The 20,091-nt window shown below is 42.1% G+C and overlaps 1 protein-coding gene across 1 annotated transcript in view; it reads left to right on the top strand.

Moving 5' to 3' along the window:
- The first annotated feature begins 1,992 nt into the window (after positions 1-1,992).
- gcn1 (GCN1 activator of EIF2AK4) overlaps positions 1,993-20,091 on the top strand; it is a 29,227-nt gene continuing 11,128 nt past the window's right edge. Inside the window, exons 1-36 of the mRNA XM_005746064.1 lie at positions 1,993-2,048; positions 2,597-2,699; positions 2,788-2,851; positions 2,949-3,080; positions 4,032-4,140; positions 5,728-5,826; positions 6,675-6,809; positions 6,893-7,070; positions 7,173-7,247; positions 7,355-7,483; positions 7,563-7,613; positions 7,702-7,800; positions 7,898-8,071; positions 8,159-8,311; positions 8,402-8,494; positions 8,588-8,663; positions 9,519-9,678; positions 9,779-9,968; positions 10,072-10,196; positions 10,543-10,721; positions 10,817-10,910; positions 10,997-11,110; positions 11,197-11,395; positions 11,483-11,635; positions 12,467-12,648; positions 14,361-14,441; positions 14,607-14,750; positions 15,174-15,298; positions 15,556-15,745; positions 15,865-15,935; positions 16,113-16,278; positions 16,371-16,565; positions 16,660-16,906; positions 17,023-17,144; positions 17,240-17,354; positions 17,588-17,767. Coding sequence (XP_005746121.1) covers positions 2,031-2,048; positions 2,597-2,699; positions 2,788-2,851; positions 2,949-3,080; positions 4,032-4,140; positions 5,728-5,826; positions 6,675-6,809; positions 6,893-7,070; positions 7,173-7,247; positions 7,355-7,483; positions 7,563-7,613; positions 7,702-7,800; positions 7,898-8,071; positions 8,159-8,311; positions 8,402-8,494; positions 8,588-8,663; positions 9,519-9,678; positions 9,779-9,968; positions 10,072-10,196; positions 10,543-10,721; positions 10,817-10,910; positions 10,997-11,110; positions 11,197-11,395; positions 11,483-11,635; positions 12,467-12,648; positions 14,361-14,441; positions 14,607-14,750; positions 15,174-15,298; positions 15,556-15,745; positions 15,865-15,935; positions 16,113-16,278; positions 16,371-16,565; positions 16,660-16,906; positions 17,023-17,144; positions 17,240-17,354; positions 17,588-17,767 — 4,720 coding nt within the window. The 5' untranslated portion in view covers positions 1,993-2,030. The remainder of the gene's footprint in view (positions 2,049-2,596; positions 2,700-2,787; positions 2,852-2,948; positions 3,081-4,031; positions 4,141-5,727; positions 5,827-6,674; positions 6,810-6,892; positions 7,071-7,172; positions 7,248-7,354; positions 7,484-7,562; positions 7,614-7,701; positions 7,801-7,897; positions 8,072-8,158; positions 8,312-8,401; positions 8,495-8,587; positions 8,664-9,518; positions 9,679-9,778; positions 9,969-10,071; positions 10,197-10,542; positions 10,722-10,816; positions 10,911-10,996; positions 11,111-11,196; positions 11,396-11,482; positions 11,636-12,466; positions 12,649-14,360; positions 14,442-14,606; positions 14,751-15,173; positions 15,299-15,555; positions 15,746-15,864; positions 15,936-16,112; positions 16,279-16,370; positions 16,566-16,659; positions 16,907-17,022; positions 17,145-17,239; positions 17,355-17,587; positions 17,768-20,091) is intronic.

Raw genomic sequence — 20,091 nt, forward strand, 5'->3', positions numbered from 1 at the left:
AAGGAACTGAGCAACCAGAATTGGCACGTAGCTTCTTGCTCACCAGAAGATTCTAATCTATATCAGATATTATGATCTTGTAATGTTGCCTAGCAACCACTTACAACATCTGAAGCTTTTTTTTTTGTATCTGCAGCTCTTTATAAATGCATGTTCATGGCAACATCTAATTTATAACAATAATCTTATAATCCTACATAATAACATGATAACTGTCATTTTATTTATCAATGATGCTTAGCATGTTACCTAGCAACCACCTAACAACAGACTGAAACCACAGATCAAGCAATACTACAGCATGGTCATTACTTGAGAGATAAATATAAGGGTCTGTTTTTAAGTTTGGATCATGAAAATAATAAAAATATGGATTTTTGAATGAGCAGAATAGATTCACTTTTATTTATATATTAACAGTATTAATTATTTAATTTTGCACACTTATTAACACAATATATGCCTATACCTGATTCTCATTTTACTACACTTAAAAAAAAGAAAACACATTACAGTTTTCAGTATCAGCATACCCACATTTACATATGGCAGTGAAATATGTGCCCATATGCATCTTTCCTTACACTTTGTCTTCATAGCATAAGCCTTTATCTTTAGGCTTTGTGAAACGTTATGAACAGACTTTCAGTAAGTGGACTTGAATTTTTCTTCAGTTTGAGACTCCATTGTGTAAAGAAATAATTAAATAAAAACAACAACAACAACAACAAAAGAAATAATTAAATAACACTAAAATGACAAATGATAAAAAAAAAAAACATAAATAAATAAATTATACAAGTCAAACACCACAAGTTAGATACACACAACAGGAAGAATAGCAATAACGGCCTTGTATAAATTAATTAGAGGACACATAAAATCATGTGAGAAAATGTTAAAGCTAAAAAATGAACAGCTTTTATAATCTGACATAGTCTTTGTGAAATTTACCAAATGCAAATGTTAAACAATTTTCTAATCCCCCCTGTCGCGGGATTTTGTAAATAAAGTCTGAAACACTGAAAAAGCTGTGTTCAAGCTATTTATTACTGCGCGCAGGAGAGCCAGCACACACATCAAACATTACAGTTCACAGTCATGCCAGCTTTGCCTACACACAACTCTTCTTCTCCTTCTGAGCAAAAGAGTTAGCAGACAACATAGCGAAACATCGTTAAGCAAAGCTAAGCAGTTTTCACAAAGTCACGCTGACACATACACATACTTCATCTGAGCATACAAAGGTTTTACAAAATCATACAGTGAAGTTCTAACCGCCTAAATCTACATGTGAGGTTAAACTAGAATTTTTCTGCAACACTCCAAGACACAGGAGAGAACAAAACTGTGAGGGGACATGGCGATGACAATGATTTGGATAAAGCTGCTGCAGCAACACACATCATTGTTATTGCTGCTCTTTCAAGACTTTGTTGTTGTTATTACCGCTCTTTCTTATGTTGGGAAAACGATTTGAACCCAACACCATTTACTTACTCACACCACAGGTTAAAAATAAAATAAATGTGGTTTACACACTGTTCAATCGCAGACACAAATTTCCTTCGCGATTGCGTCAGGAGAACTACGCCAAATCAGTCAAGGAGCTATCTGCTGTGGCGACAAGGGAACAGCTGAAAGTGGCATCTTTTTTTAAATTAATTAATAAATTTTTATATAAAGAGGGGGTTTCATAGCTGCAAGAGTAATAACCTGAGCTCATGACGACGGCAGGGCGTACAGAAGCTTATCTTACATGGAACTGTGTGTTTGATATTATAAAGAAAACAGGACTGAGTTGTGGTGCGTGTGGGTTTATGGGGTTGCATTCATAGTACCTCGTGCATAAAAGTTTGCAATTACAAAATTAGGTGTTACAGATTAATATTGTGTTTTCTTTATGATTTTTCTTGTTACTAGATTGGAACTTGAACTTTCCCAGTTCTCAAGAATGCAGCAGAAGCATACGTAGCCGCCGTGACCCGGAAGTGGCGCTAACAAGTCCTTCCTGCATCAAGACCGGCAAGATGGCGGCGGACACGCAGGTTTGTGTGGCAGGATTTTATTAACTACTTTTACTATAGCTTTCAGGTGAGGCAGAAACAAAAATGGTGGTGTCTTGGGGGTCCATTTATTTGAACATCTCGACGGGTTTCGGTGTTCGCCACGAGAGTCGAGCGGCCCTCTACAGCAGCTAACTAGCAAGCCGTTAGCTTTGTGCTACGTCGCATCAAGTGTGACTGGATGAGGCTGAGCTGTTCAGCTGACGAGAGCAGAGGAGCGAGTCGGTACTCAGCAGAGGACCGCCTCAAACTTTTGTTTTCATCGTCTCCGACCAAGTTCATAGCCTTCTGACATGAACGTTCAAGTATGAGGGACAAACATTTTAACAGAGCCGAGCTGACAATTAAGTTCAGCAGTCATTTAAGACACCATCCAATAAAAAACACACCCAAGTATTCTTATCAAGCCCATTCTCTGATGTGTTACTGAACCCCCTTCCTCTGCCTCACATGACCACAAGCTGCACATTTTTAGCTCTTACACAAGACTGCTGTCATGTTTTCCTTTCTCATTGTGAGTTTTGCTTCAGGTTTCAGACACGCTGAAGAAATTTGCTGTGAAAGTGAATACAGCCAGCGTGAAGGAGCGTAAGGAGATATTCGGAGACCTGAAACGGTGTATAAAGGGCAAAGGTGAGAGCTTATGTCTTCTTCTTTTTTAATCTCTCCACTTTTCAGTCTTCAGTAAACAATAACAAGCTGTAAAATGCTTTTGTTTTAGAGTTACCAGAGCCCGCCATTAAAGGACTATGCAAGCTCTTCTGCCTCACCCCTCACAGATATCGGTGGGTTTCTGACATCATCTGTAACAGTGAAGGTGAATCTTTACACTCAGTTGTTGTCAGGGGTTTCAACACTTTCTATCCTGTGTGCGCTCTTCAGGGATGCTGCATCACGCAGAGAGCTGCTCTCTGTTATTGGCCAGCTGGCTGAAAGTAAGCCTGACATCCTGGTAACCAGCCTGCTCCACTGCCTGCTCAACAGTGGAGTCATCAGCAAAACTGGAGAGCCCAGGTAATGACCCAAACTTCAGGGTGCATCTAGTTGGCTTTAAACATTGCAGATGTTCACTGGTAATAAATTCCTGCTTTTACAGACTTACAGAAGAGAAGAGTCATAAACATCTTTAATCTTTCTGTGTTTGCCTGGCACAGTAAACATAATTTATATAACTTAGTGTAGCGGCTTTAATTAAAATAATGTGGGTGCATTGCTTTATGGCATAGTAAATAGTGTTTATTCGCTTTCTCGTTGCACACACTACTCCACAATCCTCTTGACATGGCAAGAGGGTTTGAGTGTTTTCTAAGTGTATGAAAAGTAAAAACTGAATATTTAGGTTCTTTGCTTGGGTGAAGCCATTGACAGCATCGACGCCCTAAAGTTGCCTTGGATCATAAAAGCTTGGATTTTTTTTTCTAAACCTTTGAGAAGGCATCAGCACACAGCAGGGCAGCAGTCCAGAGCTTTATGAAGACACTGCTTTCTTTTCACATTCTTGAGTTTCTGAAATGTGAGATCTGGGGCGCTCTGGAAGAAAAGTTTTCACTGTATTTTTCTGCATCCGTCCTTCCATCTGTGTGATCCTGTCACAGAACAACAGTCCTGCAGCATGTTGCTGCCATGACCATGTTTGACTGTAGGTATTCTGTAATGTCTTATCCATCTGGGAATTACTGCCGCCTCACAGCAAGAAGGTAATGGGTTCCAGTGTGCTTACTGGGGGTCCTGAACTAACAACTTCTCCACCTCTTGCCCTACGACAATTGGGATAGCCTCCTTCAACATTACCATAAAAACTTACGTTTTACGTGCTGTTATTTTTTTTGTTTTCCAAAGTTCTCACATCTCCATTCAAATTTGGAAAACTTGAAGTGTTCTTCCATTTTTTTTGGATGCACTGTGGAAAAATGTCATTTTTCTGTTTACATATTGTTCTGGTTGATTTCTTTGTTGTATTTGCAGTAAAGCCACAGGCTCCGCCGCCTTCGTTGGCCTGTCTTGGACCTGCCTTTTAGTGTCCAGTGTGTTCTCTGCCCCAGAGAAAAGAGAAGGACCAACCTGGAAGAAAATGGTCAGTGAAAATGCTTTTTCTTTTTTTTTTTCTTTTCTCTTTGTGACAAATGGCATTATTTAAACATTTTATCAACAGGATTTGCTCGCATGAGACCAGGGCCATATACCAGGAAACATGGTCAACAAACTGAGTTTAAAAATAAAGTCTGACATCAGCAGCTCTTAGTTTCTCTTTCTGAAACAGCTGATCAGAGCAAGTTCAATTTTAAGATTGTTCCCCTTAGTTAAGCGCATAATTACGTAAAGAAAGCCATCGTCAATGGAGCTCCAATGCCACAATTCACCATGGTAACGGATAAATATAAAAGTTGAGGGTAAAGAGCAGAGGAACACATCAGTGTGGACCGATATCTATCTTCAAAAATTGGAGGAGGAAAAGAGTTTTAATCAGCTTGCACCATGATGGCCTCTGACATCATCAGACTGTATAAAAGTTTGATGTAAAATTTATGTCTGTGGCCGTCATTTACCCAACTTGAACTTTTTATGAGGTCAAGATGGAGTCCCAGTTTGACATTTAATATTTATATTCTAATTATTGTGCTCTTACCTGACAGGAGCAAATTTAGATGACAGAATCTGTTTTATTAGTAAAAGCAAACGTTCTGATCCGGAATGAATCCATTTAGCATCCGTCCTGCTCTCCAAGTGGACTCTGACATGGACACGGTTTGCTGATCTGTTACAGAGTCTTTTACCTGTCCTGGTTCTGGGTCGACTCACTGGGAGTGATTTAGGTGCTCTTCACTTGAAAATATGTTAAAGTTGAGACTCTAAATTTCAGGCTCTTTGAAGCCATTTAATGGCTGAATCTCAATCTGTGAACAAATTTCAACTTTTTGAGATTGTTAAACCGCAGACTGTCTGCAGCTGCATTTAAAACGTCCATTTAAAATACATTTTGTTCAGTTTGAAGAGTCTTAAAATCATTTAATTTAATTTCAGCCTCATCTTCATTGAAATAATCACATGTCCGAGATCCACCTGTAACGGACATTTTTCCACCAGAGTGATGACAACACAACAAATGACTGTTTAAAGCTTCATATACAGAGATGTTTTATTTAAACTGTGAATGCTGCAATAAGATACAATAATTGTTTGCAGTGCAGGGACAGCTGACAGGAATAGCTGTGTTATTGTCCACAGAGTCAGAAACATGGAAACTGAAATTTTATTCTGAGCTGATGATAAATCTGTGCTGCAGTCGCTGTCTCCATCCTTTTAGAAAGCACTCGTTTTAATACAAAAATCAAGAAAACTTACATCTACCTGGGACTTCAGTGTTTGTAAAAACATGAAGGTCTGCAGGTGAATCCACTTCAATGTGCGCTTTTAAACTTTATGAATGAGGAAATGAATCTGAGTGTCAGTCAGCTGGTTCAGGTGCACCAGGAGGGGAGGAAGAAAACCTGAATGCGAGCTGGCTGAGTCCACAGAGTCCGTTAGCTCGCTTTCTAGAACAGAAAACCAAATCTCAAGGTTAACAAACTCAGAGTTGTTCACTAAACCTGCTTCCTGTAATAGAGCACAGGTTTTACTTGGATGTTGGTCTCACCCCTGGGTGTTTTGGCTTCTCTTTCAGGTGGAGGTTCAGAGTCTTCTTGTGGCTGAGGTTGTGGGTGGAGCCAAGGCCACCGCTAAGAAGTCAAGCCTCAAGAATCTCAGTCACTTGTGGAAGGGAGTGAGTTAGAACACATTCTTGGATCTGACCTGCTTTTTTCACATCTCACTTTCATTCACTTCACCTAAAGGTGCAGTTTATTAAATTCACAAGCACCAGATCATGTCAGCTGTCACAGAGAGCACTCAATAAACAGTTTGTTATGGCTTTAATTATGCATGCAAAGCTGATTTCATTAGCTCAGTATGCACAAACAGAAATTGTCCTTTGCTTACGTGGGTTCATTTCAACATAACTTAGCGTGCGTGTGCACACACAGTGAGGCTACAGTGAAGGTGATAAGTTGTAGTTAAAAACCCAGACTTTACTAACACATAAAAATGGCCAATTTGAATATCATATTCCAGATGATTGTGTACTGCTGAAGTGTTTTCATATGATGTAGCTGCACGTATTTAACACTGTTATAGAAAGCTGGTCATTTCTTACTACCATGATAAATGATATGTAAACTATCTCACTATTTGATTTAATGTCAAATTTCAAAAAAGTAACTGTAGTTCAATAATCGAGATGGACCAAATGTGAAATTCTGGGCTGATACAGATGTTTAAAATAACAGTTTTGCCAACAGTAAAGCTGATACTCAGTTTTTTTTTTTTTTTTTTTTGTTATTTCACATTTTTTTTCCCCACTGAAACAAAGACAGTGTGTTTATAAAAATAAGTCACTTCTTTTTCTTTTAGGTTTTTTTTCTTCCATGTTTTAATATTTAGTTACCACTGAACATGACATTGATATAAATATGGTGTAGAACAGGCTGCAGAAACTTCAACTGCTTTTAGGTTTGGCCAACTAGCCATTTGATGATTCACACAGGTTTTCTAACAGTCACTTCTCTTTACCAGAACCCGGGGATGGTCAATCAGTACATCAGCACCCTGTTGACTCTGGAGCAGAGCCCCACGACTCTGGCTTTGCTGGGGGTGTGTTTTGACTTCTGCTCTGCTCAAAAGGACAACGCTACTATAGAGAAACACAGGGTGAGTTTAAATTTATTTTCCATTTTTAGCAGTTCTTTCTGATATCTCTTTGTACCCTGATGTTCTTTGTGTGCTTCTTTCAGAGCGCGCTGCTGGACCTGTACGTGAAATCGGTCCTCATGAGCAAGACGAAACCACAGCAGCACATTCTGGACAAAAGTACTTCATTACTGCGTCACGTGTCTCACCCTGAGTTTAAGGAGACGCTGCTCCCTACCCTGCAGAAGACGATGCTCCGCAGCCCCGAGAACGCCATGCAGAGTGAGCTGCCTTTAGCTTTTGGTCATAGTGTTTAATCCTCACCTGTCTGAAGCTCATGCAGCAAATGAGGAAAAAAAAACCAACTCTTTGATGTCATTGCAGCCGTTTCCTGTCTGCTGTCTGCTGTAACGCTCGACCTCAGTCAGTATGCCATGGATATCGGAAAGGCACTCGCAAGTAAGGCTTCGGCTGGTGCTCTTTATTTCTTGAGCAACATGATTTTAAACCACACACTCAGCCTGTGCGATGCTATGCTTTAGGTATCATTGTGCTTTGTGTTGCAGGTCAGCTGAAAGCTAATAATGCCCAGCTGATGGAGGGAGCAGTCCAGGCCGTGCAGAACTTGGCCCAGCAGTGCAGCGACCCCACAGCTGTGCAGGATGTCGTCACACATCTCTTCAAAATCCTCGGAGGTGAACTAACTATTTCCCAAATAATGAAGATTTTTATATTTGGGTTTGTTGAGCTGAAGCAGTATTGTTGTGGTTGCAGGTTCTGAAGGAAAGCTCACAGTTGTTGCCCAAAAGATGAGTGTGTTGTCAGGTATGCAGGCTTTCAAACACTTTGTATTTATGAGCTTGGCCGTTTAACATGAGAAAAGAAAGGCAAGCATTTGCTCTAAATGTTGCAGGCATTGCCAGCTGCAGCCATCATACCGTGTCAGGAGCCTCCAACCAGACTCTGAGCTCTGCAGTCACTGTGATGTTCATCCCCTATTTACAGCAGGAAGGTAACGCTCATCTTCCTCACCTTCCTCTCTTGGTCCTGTGTGTCTGTGAGCTCAAAATCCAGGGTTACTCTAAACTTGTTGTTCTCCTTTTGTTTAGTCCATGAGGGCACCTTGGTGCACGCAGTGTCTGTGCTCTCCCAGTGGAGCAACCGCCTCACGGTGGAAGTTCCCGTCGCTCTGCTGGATTGGTTCAAGAAGGCGTTCACCCTGAAGACCTCCACCTCTCTGGTTCGGCATGCCTACCTTCAAGCCATGCTGGGGGCCTTCAAAGGTCAGTGAGACGCAAGGAGACATTATGCTGCATCACACGTGTGCAGCTGGCTTAAAGGAAGTCAAACCTTATTTGTCTGTTGTCCAGGTGACACTCTGGCCCAAGCCTCAGACCTCATACCGTTGCTGCTCCAGACAATTGAGAAAGCTGCAGCGCAGAACTCCCAGCATGCTCTGCTTGCGGAGGGCGTGGCGGCGTCTGTTCTCTTGAGTCGATTGGCTCTGCTGGAGACACAGACAGGTGAGGCTTTTTGTTCCAGCTGTGGCTTTTTGTCACTTATAGAGCCTCTAAGAGAATATGAAGTGACAGAGGCTGTTTTTGTCCCTGCAGAGACCAAATTCACCAGCTTTTGGAATCTGATCTTGGATGAGAAGAAGCCGTTATTCACTACAGAGAAGTTCCTCTCCCAGTGCAGTGAAGAAAGTAAGAGCATTTTAAAAATGCTGTTATGTAGTTTTACGTTGCTTATGAGCGATTTCAAAAATGTCTCATTTCTGTTTTGCACTCTGTCTCTAGCTCTGCTCACAGTGCTGCAGCTCTGTGAACGGCTGTTTTTAGATCATGCCCACAGACTGAACAGCAGCAAAGCACAGTGAGTCTAACCTCAGTGTTCATTCACACCAGAAACACTTAGATATCAAAATACTGTCCTCACACATCGTGTGCCCTTTTTGATATTTCTAACAAGGTGAAGGTGAGAGCCTTTCTTATGTCTCTTCTTTATGGCTGATACAGATTGATTGAAAAGATTGAATAAAAGCTTTAAAGGCTTTTGATGATAGCACTTATTGACAGCATACCAGTATCTGCTGTCAGTGCCTACATCAGCTGACTGATATCAGCCCAGTTATCGCCAGAAACATATGTTAACTTTAACCTGATATGGTACCTTTTTTTTTTTAGTGGGCAGTGAAATAGGGTTTAAAATGTAGGACCTTACACAACTTGCTTATGCTATTTTACATATTCCCATGGTATTAATACTGTTGGGGCAGTGCTTTTACTGTATGAAGGAGCCTAAATGCAAGAAATTGTTGTGTGAAAAAGTCTTCACATGCGATGCTTGATCCCTGTAGTTTGTTTTTCTTGCTGTTATTTATTCCCCTTAGGCTAGTAACAAATCTTAATAAGAAAAAAACTGTTTTAAATCTTTTCATCATACCATGTTTTAACATTTAAGCAGTAAAAAGGTGGAAACAACAGAAAAACATCAGTCTGTCATTTAGATACAGGTCTGGAAGGTAATATTGGCCCATGGCAGTGTTTGGTTGGAATACAGATACAACCCCAATTCCAAAAGAGTTGTTGAAGTAAACAGGACAAAACCCAAACTTGCTGACTTGCTGAAATTAAAAGTCACCTAGTGTTGTTTTTATGCAGGAAGCACGCAGTCTGCCTTTTATCCCGTTTTGCTTTAATGACATTTGCCCTTTTGTGCGCTCTGTAGGATGTATCATCAGGCCACGGTTGCGGCTCTGTTGTCTCGAAGCTGGCGTGTGAGGAAGAGAGCACAGCAGACAATCAGGAAGCTTCTCTCCTCTTTGGGAGGATCCAGTCTTGCTCATGGCCTTCTTGGGGAACTGCGGGTGGTCATCAACAAACACAAAGTACAGAATCACTTATCATTTCCAGCCGCTGCAGGGCTGGATGCTAACTCTTTCTACTCACTTTATTTTTTATCTTACTGACAATACTGTAAACTTTCAGGTTTTACCCCAGGACAGCGTGGTGTCAGAGTCCGGAGAGCTGACTGAGCTGGGTCGCAGCTATGTGCCCCCTCGCGTCCTGTTGGACGCACTGTGTGTTGTTTGCTCCTCTGCCAGCCAGTGGGGCGATCCTGCTGAAGCAGAGAGTTTGGCTATGGAGACCCTGATAGTTTCTCATCATCCATCTATAGGTACATGGTTTTCACTGTTTGATAACCCCGAGGTTTGTTGCTATAGTGCTTTGGTGGTGGTAGCAGCATCTGAAATGTCTCACTCCACGTTTATCTTTTTTAGTGGAAGCTTGCCGTGGCCTCTGGCCTGTTCTCCTCTCCTCCATGAACTTGAAAGCTGAAGAGTTCATAGAAAACAACCTAGAGGCTATTCTCCCACAGCTGCTCAAAGTCGATGCCGACAACCAGGTTTGACAATCGTACAGCTTCATTTCTTGTATTCCACATTTGTTTATACAGATTCATGTAGAAAATGGTGAAAAAACAGAATGAAACAGCTTCATGTAGCATCTAGATCCAGGAAAGGAGACGAGTTCAGATGATGATAACAAACATGCACCTCTTTACATTTGCTCTCCAGCTAAAAAGCAGCATTTCTTTTTTTATTTCATCTTAAATTGAAGAACAGTTTTTCTTACTGTTCACTAAACTCGTACACTTGCAGACTTTCTCTTTGTATCTTAAGTGATGAATAAGGTCTTGGATTATTTAGTGATTTTATGTATTTATTTTTATTTTCTTCCTTTCTCCTCAGGCGGTCAGAAATGCAGTGGGCTCCCTTTCACGCCTCTCCCCAAACAAGCTGTTGCCACGGGTGATCAGTCACATTACTGAAGGGCTTTCCAAACCGGCACTGCTTCAGGTCACCAGGGAGGAGTACGCCATCATGTTGACACCCGAGGGAGAACTGTATGACAAGAGTATCATCCAGAGGTAAATGCGCAGTTTCACTCACCTGCAGCTGAACTCAGAGCTCCGTCTGTGGGACATTTATTCACTCCTGTCTCCCCTCTGTTAACCTGCTGCAGTGCCCAGAAGGAAAACACTAAGAAAGTAAACATGAAGCGAGAGAACAAGGCGTACTCATACAAGGAACAGATCATTGAACTGGAGTTACAGGAGGTAGATTAATTATTGTTTTTTATTTTTTTAAGGACCTTAATGTTTGAAACTATTTGAATGTGTTAATTTCCTTTTTGATGTGACAGGAGCTCAAGAAGAAGAAAGGTATCAAAGAGGAGATCCAGCTAACTACCAAACAGAAGGAAATGATGCAAATCCAGCTGGAAAAAGAGTCTGCTACTCGCAAAAGACTCCAAGAGGTAAGGAGCTCTAAAGTCTGTCCAGTAAATCAGGTCATTAAAACAGAGTGCCCCCAGTGTGACATTTTAAAATTCCCTGTTTGCAGCTGGATGGAGAGCTGCAGAGTGTGGTGGGTCTCCTGGAAGCCACTCTGATAGAGAGACCTGCTCAGATCACCAGGGAGCTCCCTGCTGTCCTCCAGGTCCTAATGCCCCTGCTGCATTCCCCCCTGGCTGCTCCAAGCATCCAGCAGGTCTTCTTGGATATTGGAGTGTGCCTCATGCCCAAGAGCCTTCAACATCTGGGTACAAAGTCTGTCTTGGTGTAGTTTTAAAACACTGTTTCTGGCATCTCAGTTTAAAATCACTTTTGTTTTTCTTTCCCCCATCCAGCTGTCCTTGTGGGTCATGTGACTTTACGGTTACTGAAGCCTGAGTGTGATCTGGATAAGGCCTGGGAACAAGAGGACCTGGCTACAGCTGCTCACCGCACCGTGATGCTGCTGCACAACCACACCGTCCCACAGAGAGAGGGCAAGACTGCCGGTGAGTACATGTGGTTCACAAAATGAAATGAATGTGAGTCAATAAATCTGAAAGGCTTGAACCAACACCACACTGATGATTAAAAACATTAAAAGATGAGAATAAAATCTAAAGAACACAAACTAAAGCGCTGCTCACTGTGACCACAGTATAACTGCTGAATGTGATGAATATTAAACTGGTTTCAGTTTCATATTTTTTCCCCCCAAAAGATGAAAATAATTCAGATGAAAGCTCAAATAAAGGAGACAGGTTTATAATAGACATTTCTGTGCAGAAAATACAAACCTAAAGTATGTAAAAGATACCTTATGGGTCTGAAAACCTGACTTCTTTCAAACGTCCAGCAGAGGGCGCCTGCTCTAGTTTAAAAACAAAAAAGTCCCAGTCTTTAAAGGTCTAAGATGAGCTGATCTCTGTAAATACTTTACTGATGAGTTTGTGCCGTTTAACGGTAATTTTAATCCTTCGTGAAAACAGTGAAGCTCATTTAGGTTTGGTCAGTACTCTTGATTATCAACAGACATCAATGACCCAAAAAATATATTCAGGCCTTGTAGTGAACAAGGCTATTAAGTATAAATGACCCTAATAGCATACATGTGTAAATAATTTTAAATTATAAGGTACTAAAAATAATTATCCGGGCACATAAAGCAGGCACATGAGATTCCGAGGAACATAAAAATGATAGAAAGCAAACTGTTAAAAAACTCAGAATTAAGCGTTACCTTGGCGTGTGTGTTGGGCGGCGTCAAGCAAGCGTCGTTCAGGAGAGGGATGACCTTCTCTTCCTTTGCTTTCAATATGTATTTTTTATTTTTTCCTCAGATGCGGCACCTCTATCTGCTCCTGCCTTTTCCTTCTGCTTCCCTCTCCTCAACGCTACACTCAGGGAGTCTTCAGACAGCACCGAGGAGGCGGAGAACACCATGATGAGAGCACTGCAGGTCATCAATGAACACTCTCAGCTTCGGGCTGACACCAACAGTGATGACGTTGCCATAGATGAGGTACAGACGAATGGCTTTATTCCATTTTCTGTGTGGTGGCTGTTATCTGCACAGAGCGAGTTCTAAACAAGTTGGGAGTCTGTGTGACGTGTAAATAAAAAGAGAATGCAATCATATGCAGAAACCCATATTTTATTCATATAGTGCACATAAAACATATCAAACATTTAAGAGGAGAAAATATTCAACTTCAAGGAAGATATTGGCTCATTTTGGTATTTAATGGCAGCAACTCGTGTCGTGAAAGTTGGCACAGGGTAGAGTTCCCTGTTCTTTTAACAACAGTCTGTAAACATCTGGGGACTGAGGAAACCAGGTGCTGGACGTTTGGGAGATGAAGGTTGTCTCACTCTCGCCTGACAAAGGATTCTAGCTACTTAACAGTCGCCATACTTCTTTGTGGTGTTTCATGTTACATGACGCACTGAAATGTTTTCAGTTGGTGAAAGGTCTGAACTGCACGCAGGTCGGTGAACTCTTCTACTATGAAGTCATGCTGTTGTAATAGATGCAGGATGAGATTTAGCAGCGTCTTGTTGGCCTTTCCTGAAATAGATCCTGTCTGCATGGGAGCACACGATGCTCCAAAATCTGGATATGCCTTTCAGCATTGTGCCTGGTTCCAGATGTACAGTCTGACATTTCTATAAACACCAATGCACCCCTATACAATCAGGATGTTGGCTTCAAGGCTGATGGCTAGCTGGATGATCCCTCTCCTCTTTAATCCAGAGGACGCAGCGCCACTGTTTTCCAAAGAGAATTTCCGATTTAATTCATTTGACCACAGAACAGTTTTCCACTTTACCTCAGTCCATGTTAAATGAGTTTATGCCCAGAGAAAGATGGCAGCATTTCTAGATCAGGTTCACATAGAGCTTCTTTACATGATCGAGCTTTAACCTGCTTTTGTGAACGGCACAGTGAACTGTGTTCATAGAGAACAGTTTCTAAAGTGCTCCTGAGTCACGACAGAATCGTGTCTGCTTTTTAATTCAGTGCAGCCCGAAGGCCCAGAGATCATGTGGTATCCAGTATTGATTTTTCCGCCTTGTTCCTGTTTCAAGTTAACCTGATTAGCTGTCAAACGTTCTTCTAGCCCAGTTTTTTTTTTTAGTACCACTTTTTAATTTAGTTTGTTTTTTTCCTGTCCCAACATATTTGGTCATGTGTTGCCACCATCAATTTCAGAGTAAGCTGAAATGTATTTTGAGAAATGATAAAGTTTCAGTTTAAGATGTTTTCTAAGTTTATGAGATTTGTAAATCTTTGTTTTTTGTTTTTGAATTACGCTTTACATCCCATCCCCCTTTTTTCTTGGCCTAGATCTGTTTATTTTATTTTACAATACAATTTAAAATCATTTGTTTTCTCTGTGTAAAAGCGACATAGGTTTATTCTTTGAGTTAGGGCCTTTGTTGTTTGCATGATTCATATATCAGTGTTAAGTAACTTAACAACATTTTTACCCTTGACCTTCCTTTAAAAATGCTCAGCTACAAGCGCTGGACTGAAAGTGAAAAAACGGCCAGTGTCCAAAGAAAGGCCTTCAGAAAGTCTGGAGAATTATTGCCCAAGAGCACTTTAGAAATGACAAAGTCTGGCTCTTTGCAGTGTAAATAAAATGAAGAGTGGCTCTAGACTTGCACGATATAGAGTACATTTCCAAACACTGCATAGTATCATTTCTTTGTGTTGTTTTCTTGTCATAGAACGGCCCAGAGCTGCTTCCACGTGTCAGCATGTTGTTGCTACTGACCAGAGTCATTTCCACAGCAGCACCGAGGCTCCAGGTAAATGCCAGAGTTTAGAGTTTGTGTATCCAAACATTTGGACCCTTTCTAATGCTTCAGTAGGACATCAAGTCATTTTGAATGTTACCTTTTAGGTCTTGTTTTACCCTGCTCCAGAATTATTGCGTAGCTCCACAATGTGACACTTTGCACACTGTGTTTCAGGTGTTGGCGTCTCAGTGCCTGACAGCTCTGTGTGCCAGTGCTGGAGGAGAAGAGGGCTGCACTGTAGCAGAGCAGCCAGAGATCGATGTCTTACTCAACGCCCTGCTTTCACCCTGCTTCTCAGTCCGTGACGCCGCCCTCAGGGTGAGCCTGGGATCACTTCATTTTGATATTTGCTGAAGTGTCTCTGTGTCTCTCTGTCTTGCATTTCACTGGCCGTGGTTTTTAGAAGTGTTTCCATTACAGAACAGTTCAGAGCCTTTGTCCCTGACTGCCACAGATTTCTCTGAATTAACTTAGTCTTTTAATAAATTAATCAAGTTAATTTAATTGTTCAGCTGTATTCCTGAAAGCCTTGGCCTCTCTGGGTTGCTCTTTTTTACACACTCATGTAATTAACCTGGTTTTAAGAGATTCCGCCAGATGTTTTTCAGTCTTTCAGTGCCTCGTCCTAACTTTTTTGAAGCATTTTAGCAAATTAAAATGTGAAACAAACATACGTTTTTCAAGAAAATCAACATTTTAAGTTTCAACGTTTGATTAACGGTTCGTCCTGTTTGTTTTCAGGGGCTGTTGGAGATGGAGTTTGCCCTGCCTACAGACAGCACAGACGCCAGCGGGATGAGTTTGCTGCGCAGGCTTTGGGTTGCCAGATTCGATGTTGAGGAGGAAGGTCAAGCCTTGGCTGAAAAGTATGTAACACCTGTTCCTAACTTCCTGCAAACAGTCACTGCCTGAAAATGTTTGACTTTTGTTCTTCAGCCTGTTTGTTCGTTCATGTTTCATTCAGTCCCATGTTGCATGTCTGCAATAACATTGTTTGATAATTTACATTTTAACCATTCTGGTTTTTATATTCGAGTCAAAACATGATGAAAATGTTTGATTTGTGCTGTGGAGAAACAATGTTGTAAATTGGCCAGTTCCCCTGTTTGTTCCTCCTGCTCAGGCTCTGGGAGTCTCTGGGTCTGGAGTTGGTCCCTGAGATCTGCTCACTGCTGATCGGGGACGTCACTCACCACGAGGAAGCCATCCGCTCTGCAGCAGCTGACGCTCTGTCGAGTGCCGTGTCCCAGTACAGAGACCAGTCTGCCACGGTGCTCTGCCAGCTCACTGAGCTCTACCATCAAAAACTTTATGTAAGAACATGTCCCACCCATCGATTTACATAGATTTTTATTGCTGTAAGAATTTTACCCCCAGTAACAATATAAGTTTGTTTTGATCGGTTCTTTCTTCTCTTTTTTTCCTTCTAAAGAGACCACCGCCTGTGCTGGATGCACTGGGCAGAGTCATCTCTGAAGCCCCACCTGACCAGTGGGAGGCCAGGTAATTAAATCTGGGTCTGATGGAATTTAAGGAAAGAAAAAAAGCTCTGAGTGCCACACAGTTCTGTATTACCCAAATGTAAATGATGGGAAAACATCAGGACTTAAGAAGTGTTCCTAAAGACTGTGGCTGAATGCAGTGTTGTTCTTGTGCACTGATTATGTTTTTTATTCCCAGGTGTGGCATTGCTCTGGCTCTGAACAAGCTCTCTCAGTACCTGGATGAATCTCAGGTCACCCCTCTCTTCCTTTTCTTCGTTCCCGATGCTCTGAACGATCGCCACACTGATGTGCGGCGCTGCATGCTGGACGCCGCCCTTTCAGCGCTCAACACACACGGCAAGGTAACGCTCAGTTCTATTTTTCTAGACGTTGTTTTCAGACAGCTATGATTTCTGTATTCCTCGGCATCTCATGCACCTTCCTTATGTGTCAGGATAACGTGAGCTCCCTGCTGCCAGTGTTTGAGGAGTTCTTGAAGAACGCCCCGCAGGATGCCAGCTACGACTCTGTGCGTCAGAGCGTGGTTATTCTCATGGGCTCCTTGGCCAAACATTTGGACAAAAACGACCCCAAAGTCAAACCCATTGTGGCCAAGCTTATTACCGCACTCTCTACACCATCACAGCAGGTAAAGGCCTACTTTGGCTCCTTTTCTACCCACTCAACCTGTACTACTCCGATTTTCACAACGTCATCTTGTGTGGTATGTCGTCCTTCACCAGGTCCAGGAGTCTGTTGCCAGCTGTTTGCCTCCTTTGGTCCCCGCCATCAAAGAGGATGCTGCAGGGATTGTTAAAAACCTGCTTCAGCTGCTGCTTGAGAGCGACAAATACGCAGAGAGGAAGGGTGCAGCGTACGGGCTAGCTGGACTGGTCAAAGGACTCGGGATCCTGGCGCTTAAACAGCAGGACATCATGACCACACTTACTGAGGCCATCCAGGATAAGAAAAACTTCAGACGCAGGGAAGGTCAGCAAGAATTCATGAGTCATTGAACTGTCTGGTTTTGATTCATCCGCTTTATACCAGATGCCACCATTATTAGCACAGCTCAGAGTATCCGGTTTATTTTTGGTTTGTTGCAGGGGCGCTGTTTGCCTTTGAGATGCTGTGTAATATGTTGGGAAAACTGTTTGAGCCCTACGTTGTCCATGTGCTGCCACACCTCCTGCTCTGTTTTGGAGACGGGAACCAGTATGTTAGAGAGGTGAGCAGGCAGGTCGTGTTGTTGTCTAAATATTAGTTGTTGGAGACTTTTCCTCAAGTGGGACATTTTACCACCCCTCCTGCTTGTCCTCCCAGGCTGCAGATGACTGTGCCAAGGCTGTGATGAGGAACCTGAGTGCCCATGGGGTGAAGCTGGTCCTGCCCTCCCTGCTGGTGGCCCTGGAGGAGGAGTCTTGGAGGACGAAAGCAGGTAAAGCGCATCTTCAGTCAAAGGGTGTCACAGCAGGTCTTGAATATAGTGATGTATTTAGAATGGGCTCTAGTTTTTTTTTTTAGCACACACACACATGTAACTAGAGAACAGTAGTTACACGTGTGGTTTTCAGCTGTTGTAACAGCACCGAAGAGTTCATAAATGGGTAATAATCAGTCTCAGTCAGATGACTACTCCAATCCCGTCGCTCACCCCTCTTGTTCCTGCAGGTTCTGTGGAGTTATTGGGTGCCATGGCTTACTGTGCACCCAAGCAGCTGTCCTCCTGCCTGCCCAGCATTGTGCCCAAGCTGACGGAGGTGCTGACTGACTCCCATGTGAAGGTGCAGAAGGCCGGCCAGCAGGCCCTCCGACAAATTGGCTCAGTCATCCGCAACCCAGAGATCCTGGGTAAGTGATTCAGTATCTTGAGGCACAGCTGCCAATGCAGAAAGCTTGTTGCTCATAGGCAGTCATAAACTATGGACCCAAAGAGGATTAAGAAACGGAAAATCTGAATATTTCCTTTGTCTTCATTCAGAAGCTACTGTTTCAGGTAGTGTCGATGAAGAGCAAATAAAATGAAAGCTATACTCTGCTGCAATGAGTTTAATCCTTTTTTAACACAGGAATGCATTCCTAATTTGAATACACTTTTTAGAGTGGAAATATTGCACTTTCCCTTATTTTGTCATGTGTACTTTCCAACAGTGAATGCTAAGCTTTAACATGCTCAAAGTTTCAAATGAGGTCAGTGTACAGCTAATCTCCGCGAGCCAAAACTTCAGCCCAAAGCATGAAAAGCTCAGCTTCAGACAGTCCTTTTGAACTCTTTGCGTGATAATAATGAGAACAGATATCCTTAATCTCAGAGCACTGAAGCCCACCCACCTGTTAAAATCTGCAGTTTGCAAGTAGAAAAAAATCATCTGAGGGGCTGCACCAAATACAGTCTAACAATAAAAACAGAATAATAAATAACCATAATTGGCTCACTCTAAAATATTTAGCCAAAAAGGTTTGTTTTCTTCTGAGTGACTGGAACAAATCATCTCAACAATGTCTAGTACATCTAGTACAACACCTTATGATATGACGAGTTGCATATTAATTTAATTCAGTTTTATTTATACAGCGCCACATCACAACAGTCGCCTCAAGGTGCTTTATTTTGTAAGGTAGACCCTACAATAATACATACAGAGAAAAATCCAACAATCATACGACCTTAAGCATGCAGTTATTCACCCCTTACTAAGAAGCCAGGCTCAGATATTTCAGTAATGTCAAACTTTAGACCCATCTCTAAACTTCCTTTTCTGAGTAAGATCTTGGAAAAGGTTGTTCACACTCAGCTGATGGATTATCTAAACAACTCTCAAATGTTTTTCAGTCTGGCTTTAAGCCGTTTCATAGCACAGAGACAGCTCTCATAAAGGTTATGAACGATATTCTGGTAGCGACGGGCTGTGGTAAACATGTGGTGCTTATACTACTAGATATTACTGCTGCATTTGACACAGTGGATCACGACCTGCTGATCTCTCGATTACAGCTTTATGTGGGCATTTCTGGCTTTGCACTCCTGTGGATAAAATCATACCTCTCAAACAGGAGCTTCTGTGTTAAGTTGGGCTCGTCATTGTCCTCTGTGGCCCCTCTGCCATGGGGTGTACCACAGGGATCTATTCTTGGGCCATTACTGTTTACATTGTATCTCCTGCCACTGGGTGCGATCTTTCGTAAACACAAAGTTTCATTTCATCTATATGCTGATGACTGCCAGCTTTATTTTCCTTTCAGTCATTCTGATAGCTCCCCAGTTAGACTCCTGCTTGATTGCCTCAGTGATGTTAAGTCATGGATGGCTCAAAACCTTTTAAATTTTAATGAACGTAAAACGGAAGCAATTCTGTTTGGCCCGAATCGTTCCTCTGATATCCCTGATGTTGACCTTGCTGCTCTGACCCCTCACCTGAAGAGCTCGATTACCAATCTTGGGTAAAAATCGACTCTGCACTTACCTTTGATGGCCACGTGAATGGGGTGGTGAAATCGTCATTCTATCAACTCAGGCGTCTGTCGAAGGTTAAACCTTTTCTTTCAAGGCGTGACTTGGAGACTGTTATTCACGCTTTTATAACCTCACGCTTGGATTATTGCAACTCCCTTTTAATAGGGGTTGGACTGGGCACTCTGACACGCCTGCAGTAGTACAGAATGCTGCGGCACGGTTTTTATCTGGTAAAAGGAAATTTGAGCACATTACTCCGGTTCTGGCCTCCCTGCACTGGCTTCCAATTGAATTTAGGATTCATTTTAATGTTCTTTTATTGGTTTTTAAATCTTTAAATGGTCTGGCACCTGCTGAAGCCCTATGTCTCCACTCGTTCGCTCCGGTCAGCTGAGCAGCTGTTGCTCTCAGTCCCCAAATCATGGTTGAAACTGAGAGGAGACCGAGCGTTCTCTATCGTGGCTCCTAAGCTTTGGAATAATCTTCCTCTTCACATTAGGCGATCGACATCAGTGCTGGTTTTTAAATCCAGATTGAAAACGCATTTTTATTCACTGGCTTTGACTCAGTGGTTGACTGACTTTAATTTACTTATATTTTATTGTTTTTGCTATGTTTATTATTTTATCGTATTTATTATTATTATTATGGAATCTATTATATTTCTATTGTTCAGCACTTTGGTCAGCCTTGTGTGTTTTTAAAGTGCTATATAAATAAA

The sequence above is a fragment of the Pundamilia nyererei genome, unplaced genomic scaffold (assembly GCF_000239375.1).
Source record: "Pundamilia nyererei isolate P.nyererei 1_Seehausen unplaced genomic scaffold, PunNye1.0 scaffold00172, whole genome shotgun sequence".
Taxonomy (NCBI): Eukaryota; Metazoa; Chordata; class Actinopteri; order Cichliformes; family Cichlidae; genus Pundamilia; species Pundamilia nyererei.